Genomic DNA, 15,087 nt, shown 5'->3' with positions numbered 1-15,087 from the left:
AGGTATATTAAACTTGCTGCCCATGTACTGATGTTTCCACTTGCTGACCTATTTAATCTGTCCTTGAATACTTTTACTGTTCCCACTACCTGGAAATGTGCGAAAGTTCCCCCTTTATTAAAAACTGGTGATGCTTCTATTATGAATAATTACCGTCCCATTTCTATTATATGTTCCATTGCCAAATTATTTGAGAAAATTATTTTGAATCAATTATCAAAATTCATTATTCAGAATAATATCTTATCAGCATTTCAATCTGGCTTTAGGCCTAATTTTTCTACAACCATAGCTTTATTAAAGTTCACCAATGATATTTTTTCTGCTTGTGAAATGGGACAGCTAACTGGTGCAATTTTCATTGATCTTTCAAAAGCCTTTGATATGGTGGATCATTACATTCTTCTTGACAAGCTTTATGCAATAGGTCTGAATCAAAGTGCTTTATTATGGTTTAACTCTTATCTTCATAATAGAAGGCAGTGTGCTGCTTTTAAAGGTTCATTGTCTGATTATTAATTGGTTGATAAGGGTGTTCTTCAAGGTTCCACTCTAGGACCCCTTTTGTTCTCGATCTTTATCAATGATTTATCACACACCTGCTCCATGAGTAAGATTCACCTTTATGCTGATGATACAGTGCTCAATACTGCTGACTCTGATATTCACCAGATTCAGAATAGGTTACAAGATGACTTTATTATGATTCAAAAATGGCTTCACAGGAACAATCTAGTGTTGAATATGGACAAGTCCTGTTGTATGTTGTTTGGGACGAGGCATAGAAGTCCATGTGCACTTAACTTAAAACTGTATTTTGCTAATGGGTCTTCTATGGTGAAATCTGAAATATTTAAGTATCTTGGGTTGTGGATGGATTCCGAGCTTACTTTCAAACCTCGCATTGATTATATCACAAAGAGAATATATGGTCGTCTCAGTACACTTTATAGATCTGTTAACTGCTTTACATTTGAAGTTAGAAAAAGGTTAATTTCCCAGTTGATATTGCCCATTATTGACTACGCTGATATTATCTACATGAACACTAGTGATGCTGCTCTTAAGCCACTAAATGTTGTTTTTAACTCTTTATGTAGATTTGTTCTGAGGTGTCCTTTTAAAACACATCATTGCGTAATGTATGCATCATGGAATTGGCTTCAGCTGAAATCAAGAAGAGACTTTCATTGGTTTATTTTTATTTTTAAATGTGCCTACTTCGAATGTCCTTCATATCTGAGAGAACTCTTGGTTCCACGTAGTTTCTTGTATCCTCTTAGAGATATGCAATCTCTTGTTTTTACCGTACCAGGAATCTTTTCAGCCACTGGTCGAAAATCTTTTCACTACAAAGCTACTAGTGATTGGAATAATCGTCCTCTTTTCTTGAGGTCCATCTTATCTTTTCGTAGATTCAAGCTAACTTTATTTCAATATCTAAACACTGTGTGTGCATGCTACTGATGTTGGACTGAATAGGAATGCCTGCAATTTTCTTTTGTTTCATTGACTTGTCTAATTGATTTATCTCCTGTTGATTCAACCTCGGCTCTTCTTATGTGGCATCTTTTTGTTTACTGAATTTCCTGCACTATGGTTCCATTTGTATAATGAATAAATGTGATGTGCTTTTGAGATAGTTATGTCAGAGCTATGATGTGTCTTAGTTTTATGGTAATGGGGTGTAGGGGTAGTACCTCAATGTTTTTTTTGTTGTTTTTTTGTTGTTGTTGTTGTTGTTGTTGTTGTTGGTGTTGTTTTATGTCTATATGTATTGGACCCTCTTGAAAATGAAATGTTGCATCTCAAGGGGCTATCCATTAATAAAAATTGAAAAATTGAAATATCAGGGAATAAAAGATCCTGTTAAACTGCCACCTGCTGTCCCGTGTCTAACTCCACAAAGCTACGCAGAATCAAGTGTTTTATAACTGTTGTTTCTGGCCGCACATCCTGCTTTGTGGTTAAACATACCCAGGTATATGTCACATAACCTGCTTCATTAAATACCCCTCAGCTACAACAGATTCAAGCGCTGTGACAAGGAAGTCTCATTTTGGTAACAGAAAACGACCATGAACCATGTAAAATATTTCATTATCAGTTGTGTTATTGAGTGCTTTTTTACCTTTGACATGAACACAATCAAAATAACTTAAGTCACAAGTTTGGTTTGTATTTGCAGGAAGAATGTTTGCTTTGTCTTTTGTTGGCAGTTAGTTTAGGAATGTAATGTGTTAGTATTAAGGCATTTAAGGAGTTGTAGAGCAAGAACTGAGTTATTATAATACAGATTAACTTCAGCAGAACGAAACTTCACCCACTTTTGCGAAGAGCAGTTTCACTGAATCATGTGGTAAATACAATCCTCTTCACTCAAACAACAGAGAACCACAGGATTCTGTTTGCATTATATGTGATTTGTTTTTTTTTGAAGATGGGGTAGGAAAAGTATGTTAACATCCAATTCATTATTAATAATAAATTATTTTATAATTTATAATTTCAGCCGATTGTGTCCACCCAGAGTAAGAAGCTCAGACAAGTATTCAGGGGCTAGCCCATTCACAGCTTTAAAATACAACTGGAGTGATGTGTGCACTTCTAGGTGTACTTGTTAAAAAGCGGGAAAGACGCGAAAGAGATTTTTGATTCAGACCAACATAAAGAGCATTGCAATAATCAAGCCTTGAACTAATAAAGGCATGTAAAGCCTTTTCTAGATCGTGCCTGTTAAGAAAAGGCTTAACTTTTGTCAAAAGACGAAGTTGGAAGAAGGTTGTTTTAACCACATTGCTAATCTGTTTATCAAATTTCATGCCGTAATCGAAAGTCACGCCAAAATTTTTGACAGTTTGCTTGGCGCACGAAGCCAAAGCTCACAAACTTAAAGCTGGATTGATTGACATGCATTTTGTATTGAAGATAATGCATTCAGTTTTATCTTCGTTCAAATTAAGAAAGTTCCGAGAAAGCCACAACTTAATATGATCAATGCCATTTTGCAGCAGACGGTTTAATGCAACACTGTCATTAGGTTTCATAGGCAGAAAAATTTGCAGATCATCTGCATAACAATGAAATGACAAATTATGCTTGTTTATTATAGCCCCTAACGGCAATATTTACAAGAGAACAGGGTGGGGCCGAGAATCGAACCCTGGGGCACACCACAGTAGAGGAGCAGACGATGAGGAGAAATCACCCATTGTGACAAAGAAACTCCTATTTGTCAAATAGGAGCTAAGCCATTTAAGTGCAGAGCCTTGAATGCCTACACAATGCTCAATGTACCAACCATTAATACCAAATTAATTATATTACGGTTTCTTTTTTAATTCTAAAAACTGTTCAAGCTGATCTGATTTCAGATGAACAGATTATAATTTTGGCTATTTTTGTTACCAAAGACTCTATGCAATTTTGCAATCTTTATATTCATTAACATTATTGTGGTTTGAACAATCATTCATGCAGTTTCTACCATTAAGTCAAATTCTGCTCAAATATACTAAATAAGCTTGTCACGATATCTCACAAAATATTCCAATTGTTTTAATCAGTTTTGTGGCCGAGATGTAATTCTCTTACATGTTTAGTGCTTTAGTCTTTAGTCATGATTATATTCTCACATCACACATATACTCACACATTAAGATTTAAATATCTCTTACTCTTACCTGTTAGTATTGATCTACCAATCAGTGAAGCCAATCCAGCATATAAAATAAATCGATACATCTTTCAATAGTTAACAAACCTAAAGGGAGAAAAATAATCTCTGAGAAACAACCTGATGTGAATAATTCCTACTTAATGACTGATCATCTTCTGATTGATTTATATGGAAACTGACAGACTGATATGTTTTGACATCAGACTAAAACTGTCCTTAAACTCCACCCATCCATTATTTTACACTAATATAACAGGTTATCGGAGTGGGTCAGTGTGTGTTCAGTAAGATTTCTGTTTTAAACTTGTACCACTTTACAAGAGGGTTTCATCTGTTAACATTTGTTAGTTAACATGAACAATAAAAAATACTTAAGCATTTATTCATCTTATTCAACATTTATTAAAATCAAAAGTTATATCTCTTCATTATTTAATGGACTTGAGCTGACATTACCTAACAATGGACAGTTATATTTTTATTAACTATAACATTAACAAAGATGTTGAGATTCCAGGATAGTTCACGGGAAAGTTTGATCCTTTCTTCCGCGTGCTTCCCTTTGCCTCTGTTTGTTTAGGTTTGACATTAGGTTTCACAATTCGCTGGGTTTTTCTCATGTCATTTAATACCTTTAATTCCCCTTATTTAAAGATTGTCTTGTGCATTGAAGCTGTCTAGCTCGCTGAGCAATTATCAGCACTGTCAGTCCAACGCTATCTCACGACCAATGAGTACGAATTTGTATGAGTGATTAAAAGGTGGCTAATTCGTACAAATTCAAATCTGTACGATTTGACTAAACCCACGTGATGGTTAGGTTTAGGGGCGGGGTCAGGGGTAGGTCATTCGTACGAATTCATACGAATAGAGAGCCTAAGTCCCTCCCCTTCCGGTGGACCATGGGACCTTATTTCGGAAAAATATTGTATGTAAGTCAATGGCGAGAGACAACAAATATTTGGATCCCGTTTGAATTGTGCCCTGAATTACACATATGATGTTTGTCAATTCAATAGATACATTTTAAAGTCAAGAAAGTCGCAGTTTGATGTAAAACTGTTGAGTATAAGACTGTGAAAATACGTAATTACAAAGACTACAAACCCAAAAGGCGTGCATGTGACGTCTTACCTTTTCTCTCGATGAATGAAGCTAACTTTACTGAAGCTAACTTTACTGAAGCTAACTTTACTGAAGCTAACTTTACTGAAGCTAACTTTACTGAAGCTAACGTCTGTCATTTTTTCTATAGTCTAACGTTATAATCGTAACGTTACGACATCATGCCTGTGTGTTTTGTACCAGACTGCACACACACAAGCTTTGTGACGTACATAGTGCGAGACGAGAGATGTAGTTCATTGAGCCATTTTCACATAAAACTAAATGTTACTCTTCTGTTTTATGACAAACTGTGACTTTCTTGACTTTCATAATTATCTTTTAAATTGACAAACATCATATGTGTAATTCAGGGCACAGTTCAGACAGAATAAAAAGATAAGTTGTCTCTCGTCGTTGACTACCATACAAATTTTTTCCGAAATAAGGTCCCATGAGCCGGAAGCGGAGGGGAGGGACATAGGCTCTCTATTGGGCAACTCATAAAATATGTACAATTTAGCAAAAATCTTACTAATTCGTACGAGTGAGGTTGTATTAGCCAGCTCGTAAAATTCGTACTAATTGCCGTCTCACTGCACTGCTTTGTTTGTTACTGTGTTTAGCTCTCAGACATCATCATCCTGGTTTCTCTCCAGTGGGATTCCCGGATCTCTGCTGGACTGTTTCACTTCATCTCGTCTGAGCCAGTGCTCAGCTTCACCCTACAGGATCATCTACACCGCGGTCCTCAGTGGTTAATGCATTAACTAATGTTAACTAAGGCCTCGTTTACACTGTCAGTGAAATATGACCCAATTCAGATTTTTTGGTCATGTGACACAGATCGGATGTTTTCTATGAGAGTGTAAACAGGAAAAAACGCATGCATTCGGATATTTCGAAATCGGTATCAGCCCTCGTTCATATGTGGAAATAAATCAGATATGTGCCGATGTGACGGTCATGTAAACAGGCAGATCGGATTTGCTGAGGCATTACGTACGTCTCCGCGGTTTAATGACGAGAGCGACCCCGCAATATATTTTTCAACGGCTCTAGCTAGACCCTCCCCCCTCCTCATCCGCGCACTAACCCCCCAAACCCCACCCCCAAATCCTTCTTGTCTGTTATTGGCTGGAGCAGTTTGTTATGTTTCGTGGTGCGCTTTTTTTACAGGGACTCTTTACAGTGTGTTCAGATGTTTGGTGTATAATGAAAAAAAATGTTTTGGCCTAAAAAACGCGTGACATCGCTTAGAGCACCTTTAAGCATGCGGCGTGTTTCAGATATAGGCTATGTAAAGTGTAAACACATTAATCGGATATGGGTCACAATTGAAAGAACGTGTAAACTGACGGTCAAAAAACATCAGATATAGGCAACGAATCAGAATTCAGCATCAAGACCTGCAGTGTAAACGAGGCCTAATCGACCTTATAGTTAAGTGTTCCCATTAAACTAATAATTTATCAACAGAAATATACAAATATTAAACACATATTAGATAGATTTACCCAACTAAATAAAACTACAATAAATAGAGCTTGAGTGATCGAATGCAATTCAAGCTTAGTTCAGGCAGAGCTAAACAAGCTGATTTGTTACTCCACCTTCTCTAATCACCTATAGTATATAATACTATAGTTTTAAAGCTCATTCAACGAATGATCGCAGTCTGTCGCACAGACATTTACACCCACCCCTTCACCTCTTACCATCTTCATAATAGAGCATTGGATTCTGTATAGAAACATATGAACGTAATCATTGACTACGTTTACATACAGCCAATTTTCGGGTTATGGTCGGGTTAAGGTCACTATTCGGGTTTCTGAAACATTAGGAATAACCCGTTTACATGCGTGAGCAGAGAGAGTTACTCCTGTATACATGGAATTGCAATATCCCGATGTAAACGGCGACGCACGGTTAGTGTCTGGACGTACGGACAACCTTAAGTCGCAATATGCAAAATTTCCGATTCTTCTTCCTGTATCCAAAGACAACAACAACAGCAGCACGCGGATAATGAATAGTTCGGGGCAGATAGCGATCGCCTTTGTTTGCGCTTTGATGCTGGTACTGACCTGGCTCCAAAAGCATGTTGTGCTGCGTCTCGCGATGTTTACTTCCGGTATACTGCACGCGGGTTTCTGTATGCGCCGAGAAGTTCCTCTACTCAAAAGACCAAGATTCCTTGTGAATAGAACATAAGCAGAACACAAATCACTATGGGGATATGCCGATACGCGTTTACATGACCAAAAATTCGGGTTAGAAAAGGGGTACTCCAGGTATCATATCCGGGTTTTTAAAATCCGGGATATGAGCATATTCAGGTTTTTGCCGGTGTTTACATGGCCGTGCGCGACCGGGTTATTGCTAATATTCCGGTTTTGAACGGGTTATTGGCTGCATGTAAACATAGTCATTGTATCTCCTTCTGTAACATATGCTAAGAAACATTTGGTTATTAAAAGGCCTTGGGGATTTGTGTCTCACGGATGTATCTCGAGCACCTTAGAGCCTAAGCCTCTCGCCAAATCCAAAGATTGTCGATAAATTTCATTCTTATTTCATGACTTATGTAATTGTACTAATACATTTGAACACTTTCACTTTCGACTGCATTGTTGTGTGAATATAGGCTACATTAAACACACACATACCATTCAATACAGTAACATTAACCACTCATTTACGGTAAGGAACAAAAAAGTTCTTTATTAAAAGAATGAAATACATTTTTCTTATATGATACACTCAAAAATAAAGGTTTTATATTGGCATCTTTGGTATAGTGGAAAAGGTTCTTCAGATTATGTTTTTAATGCGCTATAAATAAATTAAATTTAAAAAAAGAGAGCAATAGCAAATTTAAAATTAGCATTAATAAATGGGTGTATCCTTGCATTCCAGAAATGAACGTAAAAGAATTTAAATGTACAAAGTCAATATGTCATGCTATCTACATTCTACAGAGAGAGACAAGATTATTGTTTTCTGATAGTGTATGCTTTATTTGATTGTAAACACGTTCTTCACGGTTACAGATTCCTAGCATGTAGCATTGTTAGAAATTCAATCTTGCGTATATAAACTATCGTTCATGTCATGTCGTAATTACCCTAATTTCAAGATGACAACACATGACGTTCACGTCCCCCGACCGGGAATTATGGCATTTCTATGCCAACACGTATAGATATGTGTCTGCATATTGTTACAGATATCAACGCTAAAGGTGCAGCAGTCACAAGTAGGAGTTTTCAAGTTGTTATTATGAGTTCTACAAGGGTGTAAACGCTTTTTACAAGTTGGAATTTTATTTATAAGTTGGAAATTTATAAAAAGAGAAATATACAACTATATGAAATACAGTTCTCTTTGCTAATAATTGTATTTAAGTTGTATGCATTTTAGCGTGATGCATCATCTTCATTTGGATTATACAAGCAACCCGTGACCAGAATATGCATGATAAATGCAGAATTGCATGTAAAACATGACCGCGTTTGTGCATGAATGTGTGTAATGTGTGCTGTAGGTGCGAAACGTTTAGGAAACTTATCTAAGATAGTTATAGGCTACTCAATATCTGACATGAAACTGTGACCATAAACACCACTAACTTAAGTGAAAAATTCAATAATTGGAAATATGCATTCACTTATGTTTTAATATGCATTAACACAAATGACTTTATCTGAATGTTTTATTGATATAACATGACACCGAGTTGTTAGAAAAGAAATAGCTATATCATTGCATGATGAAATAACCGATGAATTGGTTTTTTGAACCGGTTTATTGAAACGAACTGCCCGAAAGAACCGAAAGAAATGAATCAGACTTCGCATCATAATTTAAATGGAAAAATAAAGTATAAATACAAAACAAACAAGTCAAAAGTCTTTCAAATAAATCCATACATGAGCCACAAAAGAACAGGCAGTTCCCAGCAGGTCTACTCAAGACTGAGCAAAGGTATAAAACAAATGAAGAACTTATATTCAGGCACAGGTGATCTCACTGAACTAATAATGAATGAATAGGGAGTCAGGAGGAGTTTGGTCTTGTGAGTTTTGGTTTCCCTCTGCTGGACAGGTCGTGGTGTGACAGGCAAAAAAAAAAATTCTTTTTGTGTGTTTTCTGTTGAAACAGGGCAGTTAGTACAGGGCGCCAACTTCAGCAGATGAAAATAAGGGATAATCTTGATTCAGTATAGGAATAAGAGACTGTTGGGCACTCAAGGACACTAAAAATATTTGTACTGTACCATATAGTGTATGTCATATAAGTGTCTGCAGTTTAGTATGTGTATACATGTTTTTGACTAAATAAAATGCTAATATGAATCCCAGACAAACACATTTATTTATTTATGAACAATTTAATTCTAAAAAATAAATTAGATATTATATAGAGAGCAATGCCAACAACATGACAGATCAAAGTAAAATAAAGCTTTATATCCTTATCCTTATATCCTTGTTGTGTCCAAATATCCTTGGGAAAGATAAGAGGATACTTAAGATTTAATATACTATGGAATCACATAATGGGAAATGAAAAGTGTGGGAGACACATTTAAAATATCATCAAACTCTCTTCAAAATATGAAACACTTTTAAATGTGTTTCTTTCATGACGTTATAATATAATAGTGAAAGACGACCCTCTTTTTGATCACTTCTTCCCTTAGGTAGATTGCACCAGCTGGCAAACAATCATTTGTCCAAAAATATTTATTTATTTTAGAGTTTGATTAGGACCAAATTAATAATGCATAATGATGTGGCCAGAAAGAGGAGGCAGAAACCGAATGGGAAACATTCAAAATGGCAGCTGGAGAAAAGGTAAAAAAAACTGCTAATCATCTTCAAATTGATAACATTGTTGTCTGATTATTCAGAGATTTGACATATTTTATTGAAACGCATGTTAAGACCGTAATACAATTTATGTAGATTTATGCATTTTATAAAGTGCATTTGATTATTTTTGGTATAAGGGAAACAGGTCAATTTAGCTCAATGGGAATTATTAATTAATGAATTATTAATTAATAAATTAATTATTCATTAATTAATTTTGAAAATACTATTTCTTAGCACGGTAACCTATGGAAGCTTGTTTCCGCCACGAAATAAATAAAGAAATAAAGAAATAATTGCAACTTTTTATCTCACAGTTCTCACTTTTTTCTCACAATTGCGAGTTTATATCTCGCAATTCTGACTTTCTCAGAATTGCGAGATATAAAGTCAGAATTGTGTGAAATAAAGTCGCAATTGCGTGTTATAACGTCAGAATTGCGAGATATAAGATATAAAGTCAGAATTGCGAGATATAAAGATATAAAGAATCTCACAATTCTGACTTTATAACACGCAATTGCGACTTTATATCACGCAATTATAACTTTATATCTCGCAATTCTGACTTTATAACACACAATTGCGACTTTATATCACGCAATTCTGACTTTATATCTCGCAATTCTGAAAATTAAAGTCAGAATTGTGAGATAAAAAGTCGCAATTACCTTTTTTATTGTTCATTCTGTGGCTGAAACAAGCTTACATAGTAACCAGATCAGCAGTTTAAGACATTCAATTTGTAAGCACATAACACAAGACACTTTCTCTTCTGTTCATGTCTGGAGTGACATTTTGGGAAGCCAATCATATTCTGGTGTGTTGGCAGATGACTGTCTCTCTCATGGCTGAAGTTTGAAGTTTGAGCAAAGCGACAAAACTTAATTATGACTCAAGACTCTCAATGGAAAAGAAGCTAAGTAAAGTAAATAAAAGTAAGACGAGAGTACTTAGATGGCTTGAACGAAGCTGCTCGTTCTTAACCTACTTTCATCTCCCAAATCTGTCTGATGCTTTGTCTGTGTCCTGAATTTAAAAACTGAGGTGTATGTCCAACCTCTTTGAGGAGTTCTGACCAATTAGGTATAATCTTTGATCCAAACGGGGTTTTTTCTCCTCCTCTCTCATTAATTACATGTTATCCAACACTATCTCACAACCTTACGAATTTGTACGATTTGTCTAAACCCAAGTGATGGGTAGGTTTAGGGGTGGGGTCAGGGGTAGGTCATTCGTACGAATTCATACGAACTGGGCAACTCGTAAAATATGTACTATTTAGCAAAAATCGTATTAATTCATACGAGTGAGCTCGTATGAATTCATACCAATTAGCCACCTCGTAAAATTTGTACGAATTTGCCGTGACATGGTCTCTTAACTTTCCCGCTCTTAGAAGAGTACAATTTAGACAAGATTTCTATAATAAGAATACTATACATTTTACACAGATTTAATTTATGCCACCATTTAAAAAGATAAGACATTCATGCTGATATCAAATACTCGGTTTATGCCACCATTTAAAAAGATAAGACATTCATGCTGATATCAAATACTCGGTGCATGTTGATTCAGAGTTATTCGTCATCTGAAGTCCTGGCAGTAGTTGGGTCGTCTCTTCACAGTTATATGAAGTCTTCATAATAGGCTGGATCCTAACTAGAACTGACAAACTCTCTAGTTACCTCAGGATGGGCATCCCGAGATAAAACAGAGAAGCAAATGGAAAATAATCAGCATTGCTGCTGTTGGTAACATTAAGCAGATAATCATGTGCATTTGATCTGATATAACTAGAGTATAAGGTCAAGAGATGCATTATGTGAATGCTTAAACTGGGAGACTGAGTCTGACCCCCGAACATTATCATGAAGTCTATTCTAGAGTTTAGGAGCCAAATGTGAAAACGCTCTCCCTCCTTTAGTGGACTACTCCTAGGTACTATCAGAAGCCCAGAGTTTGAGACCTTAAAGAGCATGATGGATTGTAGGGCGATAGAAAATCAAATACAAATGAGCTAAACCATTTAGGGCCTTGTATGTCAGTAGAAATACTTTATAATTGATACAGAACTTATTTGGTAACCAGTGTAGAGATGATAAAATTGGTGTTATATGATTATATTTTCTTGACATGGTAAAAACTTAATTTTGGTGCATTTTGGACTAACTGTAGTTTGTTTATTGAGGACGAAGGACAATCAGTTTTTATAGTATTACAGTTATCTAGTCCAGAGGTCATGAATGCATGAACTAACCTTTCTGCATCAGAAACAGATAGCATGTTCCATAGCTTAACAATGTTTCTGAGGTGGAAGAAGGCTGTTTTTGTAACATATGACACCATGCATCAAGCTCCAAAGGCCACAGAGCTTGGCCCACCAGGGTCACCAGCATCTCCATTCATAATGGTTGCTAGTCCTGTGTTTCCAGTACCTACCCGTTCTGTGTTTCCTTCACCAGAGACTCTTCAACTCAGGCCTGCCAAGCCGGACAAGGTGGCCGCCGCACCGCTTGAGTCTTCGGCCAAGTTGGCCGCCACCATGCCTGAGTCTTCGGCCAAGAAAGCCGACGCCCCGCTTGAGTCTTCGGCCAAGATGGCTGCCACCATGCCTGACTCTTCAGCCAAGAAGGCCGGCGCCCCGCTTGAGTCTTCGACCAAGAAAGCCGATGGCCAGCTTGAGTCTTCGGCCAAGATGGCCGCCACCATGCCTGAGTCTTCGGCCAAGATGGCCACCATCCTACCTGAGTCTTCGACCAAGATGGCCACCGCCATGCCTGAGTCTTCAGAGGTTGCAGCATTGACCATATGGGCTACGCCGATCTTGTGTGTGTGGAGTGCACACACATCGGCTCCAGCCCCTGACCAGTGTCCAGTGAAAGCTCCAGCCCCTGAGTTCAGCCCAGAGCTCCGCCCTGTGCTAACTCTCATCCCAGAGATTCGCCCTGTGTCTGCTCGAGCCCCTGAGTTTGCTCCAGCCCATGAGCCCGTTCCAGAGAAAGCACCTCCCTAGCCCCCTAAACTGCCGGTGCCTCCCTGGTCTCCTGAACTGTCGGCGTCTCCCTGGCCCCCGAACTGCCAGCGCCTCCCTGGCCCCCTGAAATGCCAGCGCCTCCCTGGCCCCCTGAACTGCCGGCACCTCCCTGGCCCCCTGAACTTCCAGTGCCTCCCTGGCCCCCTGAACTGCTGGAACCTCCCTGACCCCCTGAACTACCAGTGCCTCCCAGGCCCCCTGAACTGCCGGCACCTCCCTGGCCCCCTGAACTGCCGGCACCTCCCTGGCCCCCTGAACTGCCGGCACCACCCTGGCCCCCTGAACTGCCGGCACCTCCCTGACCCCCTGAACTGCCAGTGCCTTCCTGGCCCCCTGAAATGCCAGCGCCTCCCTGGTCTCCTGAACTACCGGCACCTCCCTGGCCCCCTGAATTGCCGGCACCTCCCTAACCCCCTGAACTGCTGGCACCTCCCTGGCCTCCTGAACTGTCCGCACCTCCCTGGACCCCTGAACTGCCAGCGCCTCCCTGACCCACTGAACTGCCAGCACCTCCCTGGCCCCCTGGCCCCCTGAACTGCCAGCGCCTCCCTGGCCCCCTGAACTGCTGGCGCCTCCCTGGACCCCTGAACTGTCCGCACCTCCCTGGACCCCTGAACTGCCAGCGCCTACCTGGCCCCCTGAACTGCCGGAACCTCCCTGGCCCCCTGAACTTCCAGCGCCTCCCTGGCCCCCTGAACTGCCGGCGCCTCCCTGGACCCCTGAACTGTCCGCACCTCCCTGGCCCCCTGAACTGCCGGAACCTGCCGGAACCTCCCTGGCCCCCTGAACTGCTGGCGCCTCCCTGGACCCCTGAACTGTCCGCACCTCCCTGGCCCCCTGAACTGCTGGCACCTCCCTGGCCCCCTAAACTGCCGGCACCTCCCTGGCCCCCTGAACTGCCTGCGCCTCCCTGGCCCCCTGAACTGCTGGCGCCTCCCTGGCCCCTTGACTATCTGACTATCTAAATTGAATCTAATAAACATGTTGATGGTTTAGATCCAATGATACATTTATTTATCTCCTCCTTTCCTATAGTTGTAAAGCACTGCAATTGTTCATGAGGGGCGATAATTGAGGCTGAATCATAAGACGGTGTCAAAGGAAAGACATTTGCAATTGTATTTCTGATGCTTTCAATTTTCTCAGTGAAGAAATCCATAAATGCATTACTACTAAACTGTAATGGAATAATTGGTTCAGGTGATGTCTGTTTATTTGTTAATCTAGCCACTGTATTTAATAAAAATCTTGGATTGTTATGGTTATTTTCTATTAGTTTGTGGAGATACTCGACCCTGGCCGCTTTTAGAGCCCTTTTCCTTGTAGGACTCAAGCTATGCCATCTCCAAACCCATCTGTGTTGTTAAACTTGACATCTTAAGTGTGTGTACGTTTAGTGCAAGACTAAAACACTAAAAAGGCTGTTAACCTTTTATACTGTGACTACAAGAATTCTTTACACACTAAAAATATATCTATATAAATACGGGTCCTTCTAAAAAAATTAGCATATTGTGATAAAGTTCATTATTTTCCATAATGTAATGATAAAAATTAAACTGTCATATATTTTAGATTCATTGCACACCAACTGAAATATTTCAGATCTTTTATTATTTTAATACAGATGATTTTGGCATACAGCTCATGAAAACCCCAAATTCCTATCTCAAAAAATTAGCATATCATGAAGAGGGTCTCTAAATGATCTATTAACCTAATCATCCGAATCAACTAATTAACTCTAAACACCTGCAAAAGATTCCTGAGGCTTTTAAAAACTCCCAGCCTGTTTCATTACTCAAAACCGCAATCATGGGTAAGACTGCCGACCTGACTGCTGTCCAGAAGGCCATCATTGGCACCCTCAAGCAAGAGGGTAAGACACAGAAAGAAATTTCTGAACAAATAGGCTGTTCCCAGAGTGCTGTATCAAGGCACCTCAGTGGGAAGTCTGTGGGAAGGAAAAAGTGTGGCAAAAAACGCTGCACAACGAGAAGAGGTGACCGGACCCTGAGGAAGATTAATGGAGAAGGACCGATTCCAGACCTTGGGGGACCTGCGGAAGCAGTGGACTGAGTCTGGAGTAGAAACATCCAGAGCCACCGTGCATAGGCGAGTGCAGGAAATGGGCTACAGGTGCCGCATTCCCCAGGTCAAGCCACTTTTGAACCAGAAACAGCGGCAGAAGCGCCTGACCTGGGCTACAGAGAAGCAGCACTGGACTGTTGCTCAGTGGTCCAAAGTACTTTTTTAGGATGAAGGCAAATTTTGCAGGTGCCAGAGTCTGTAGGAAGACTGGGGAGAAGGAAATGCCAAAATGCCTGAAGTCCAGTGTCAAGTACCCACAGTCAGTGATGGTCTGGGGTGCCATGTCAACTGCT

General features: G+C 39.5%; 1 protein-coding gene across 1 annotated transcript in view; it reads right to left on the bottom strand.

Moving 5' to 3' along the window:
- Positions 1-15,087, bottom strand: part of LOC143710765 (uncharacterized) — a 59,262-nt gene that overhangs the window by 14,824 nt on the left and 29,351 nt on the right. Inside the window, exons 3-4 of the mRNA XM_077201906.1 lie at positions 12,595-13,464; positions 12,180-12,452 (exon numbers count right to left, since the gene is read on the bottom strand). Of these exons, the coding sequence (XP_077058021.1) occupies positions 12,180-12,452; positions 12,595-13,464 (1,143 nt within the window). The remainder of the gene's footprint in view (positions 1-12,179; positions 12,453-12,594; positions 13,465-15,087) is intronic.

The sequence above is a fragment of the Siphateles boraxobius genome, unplaced genomic scaffold, assembly GCF_051911475.1.
Source record: "Siphateles boraxobius isolate OS27281-9 unplaced genomic scaffold, OSU_SipBor_1 118, whole genome shotgun sequence".
Taxonomy (NCBI): Eukaryota; Metazoa; Chordata; class Actinopteri; order Cypriniformes; family Leuciscidae; genus Siphateles; species Siphateles boraxobius.
The sequence above is the reverse complement of the archived record's forward strand: the minus strand, read 5'-3'. Positions and strand labels throughout refer to the sequence as shown.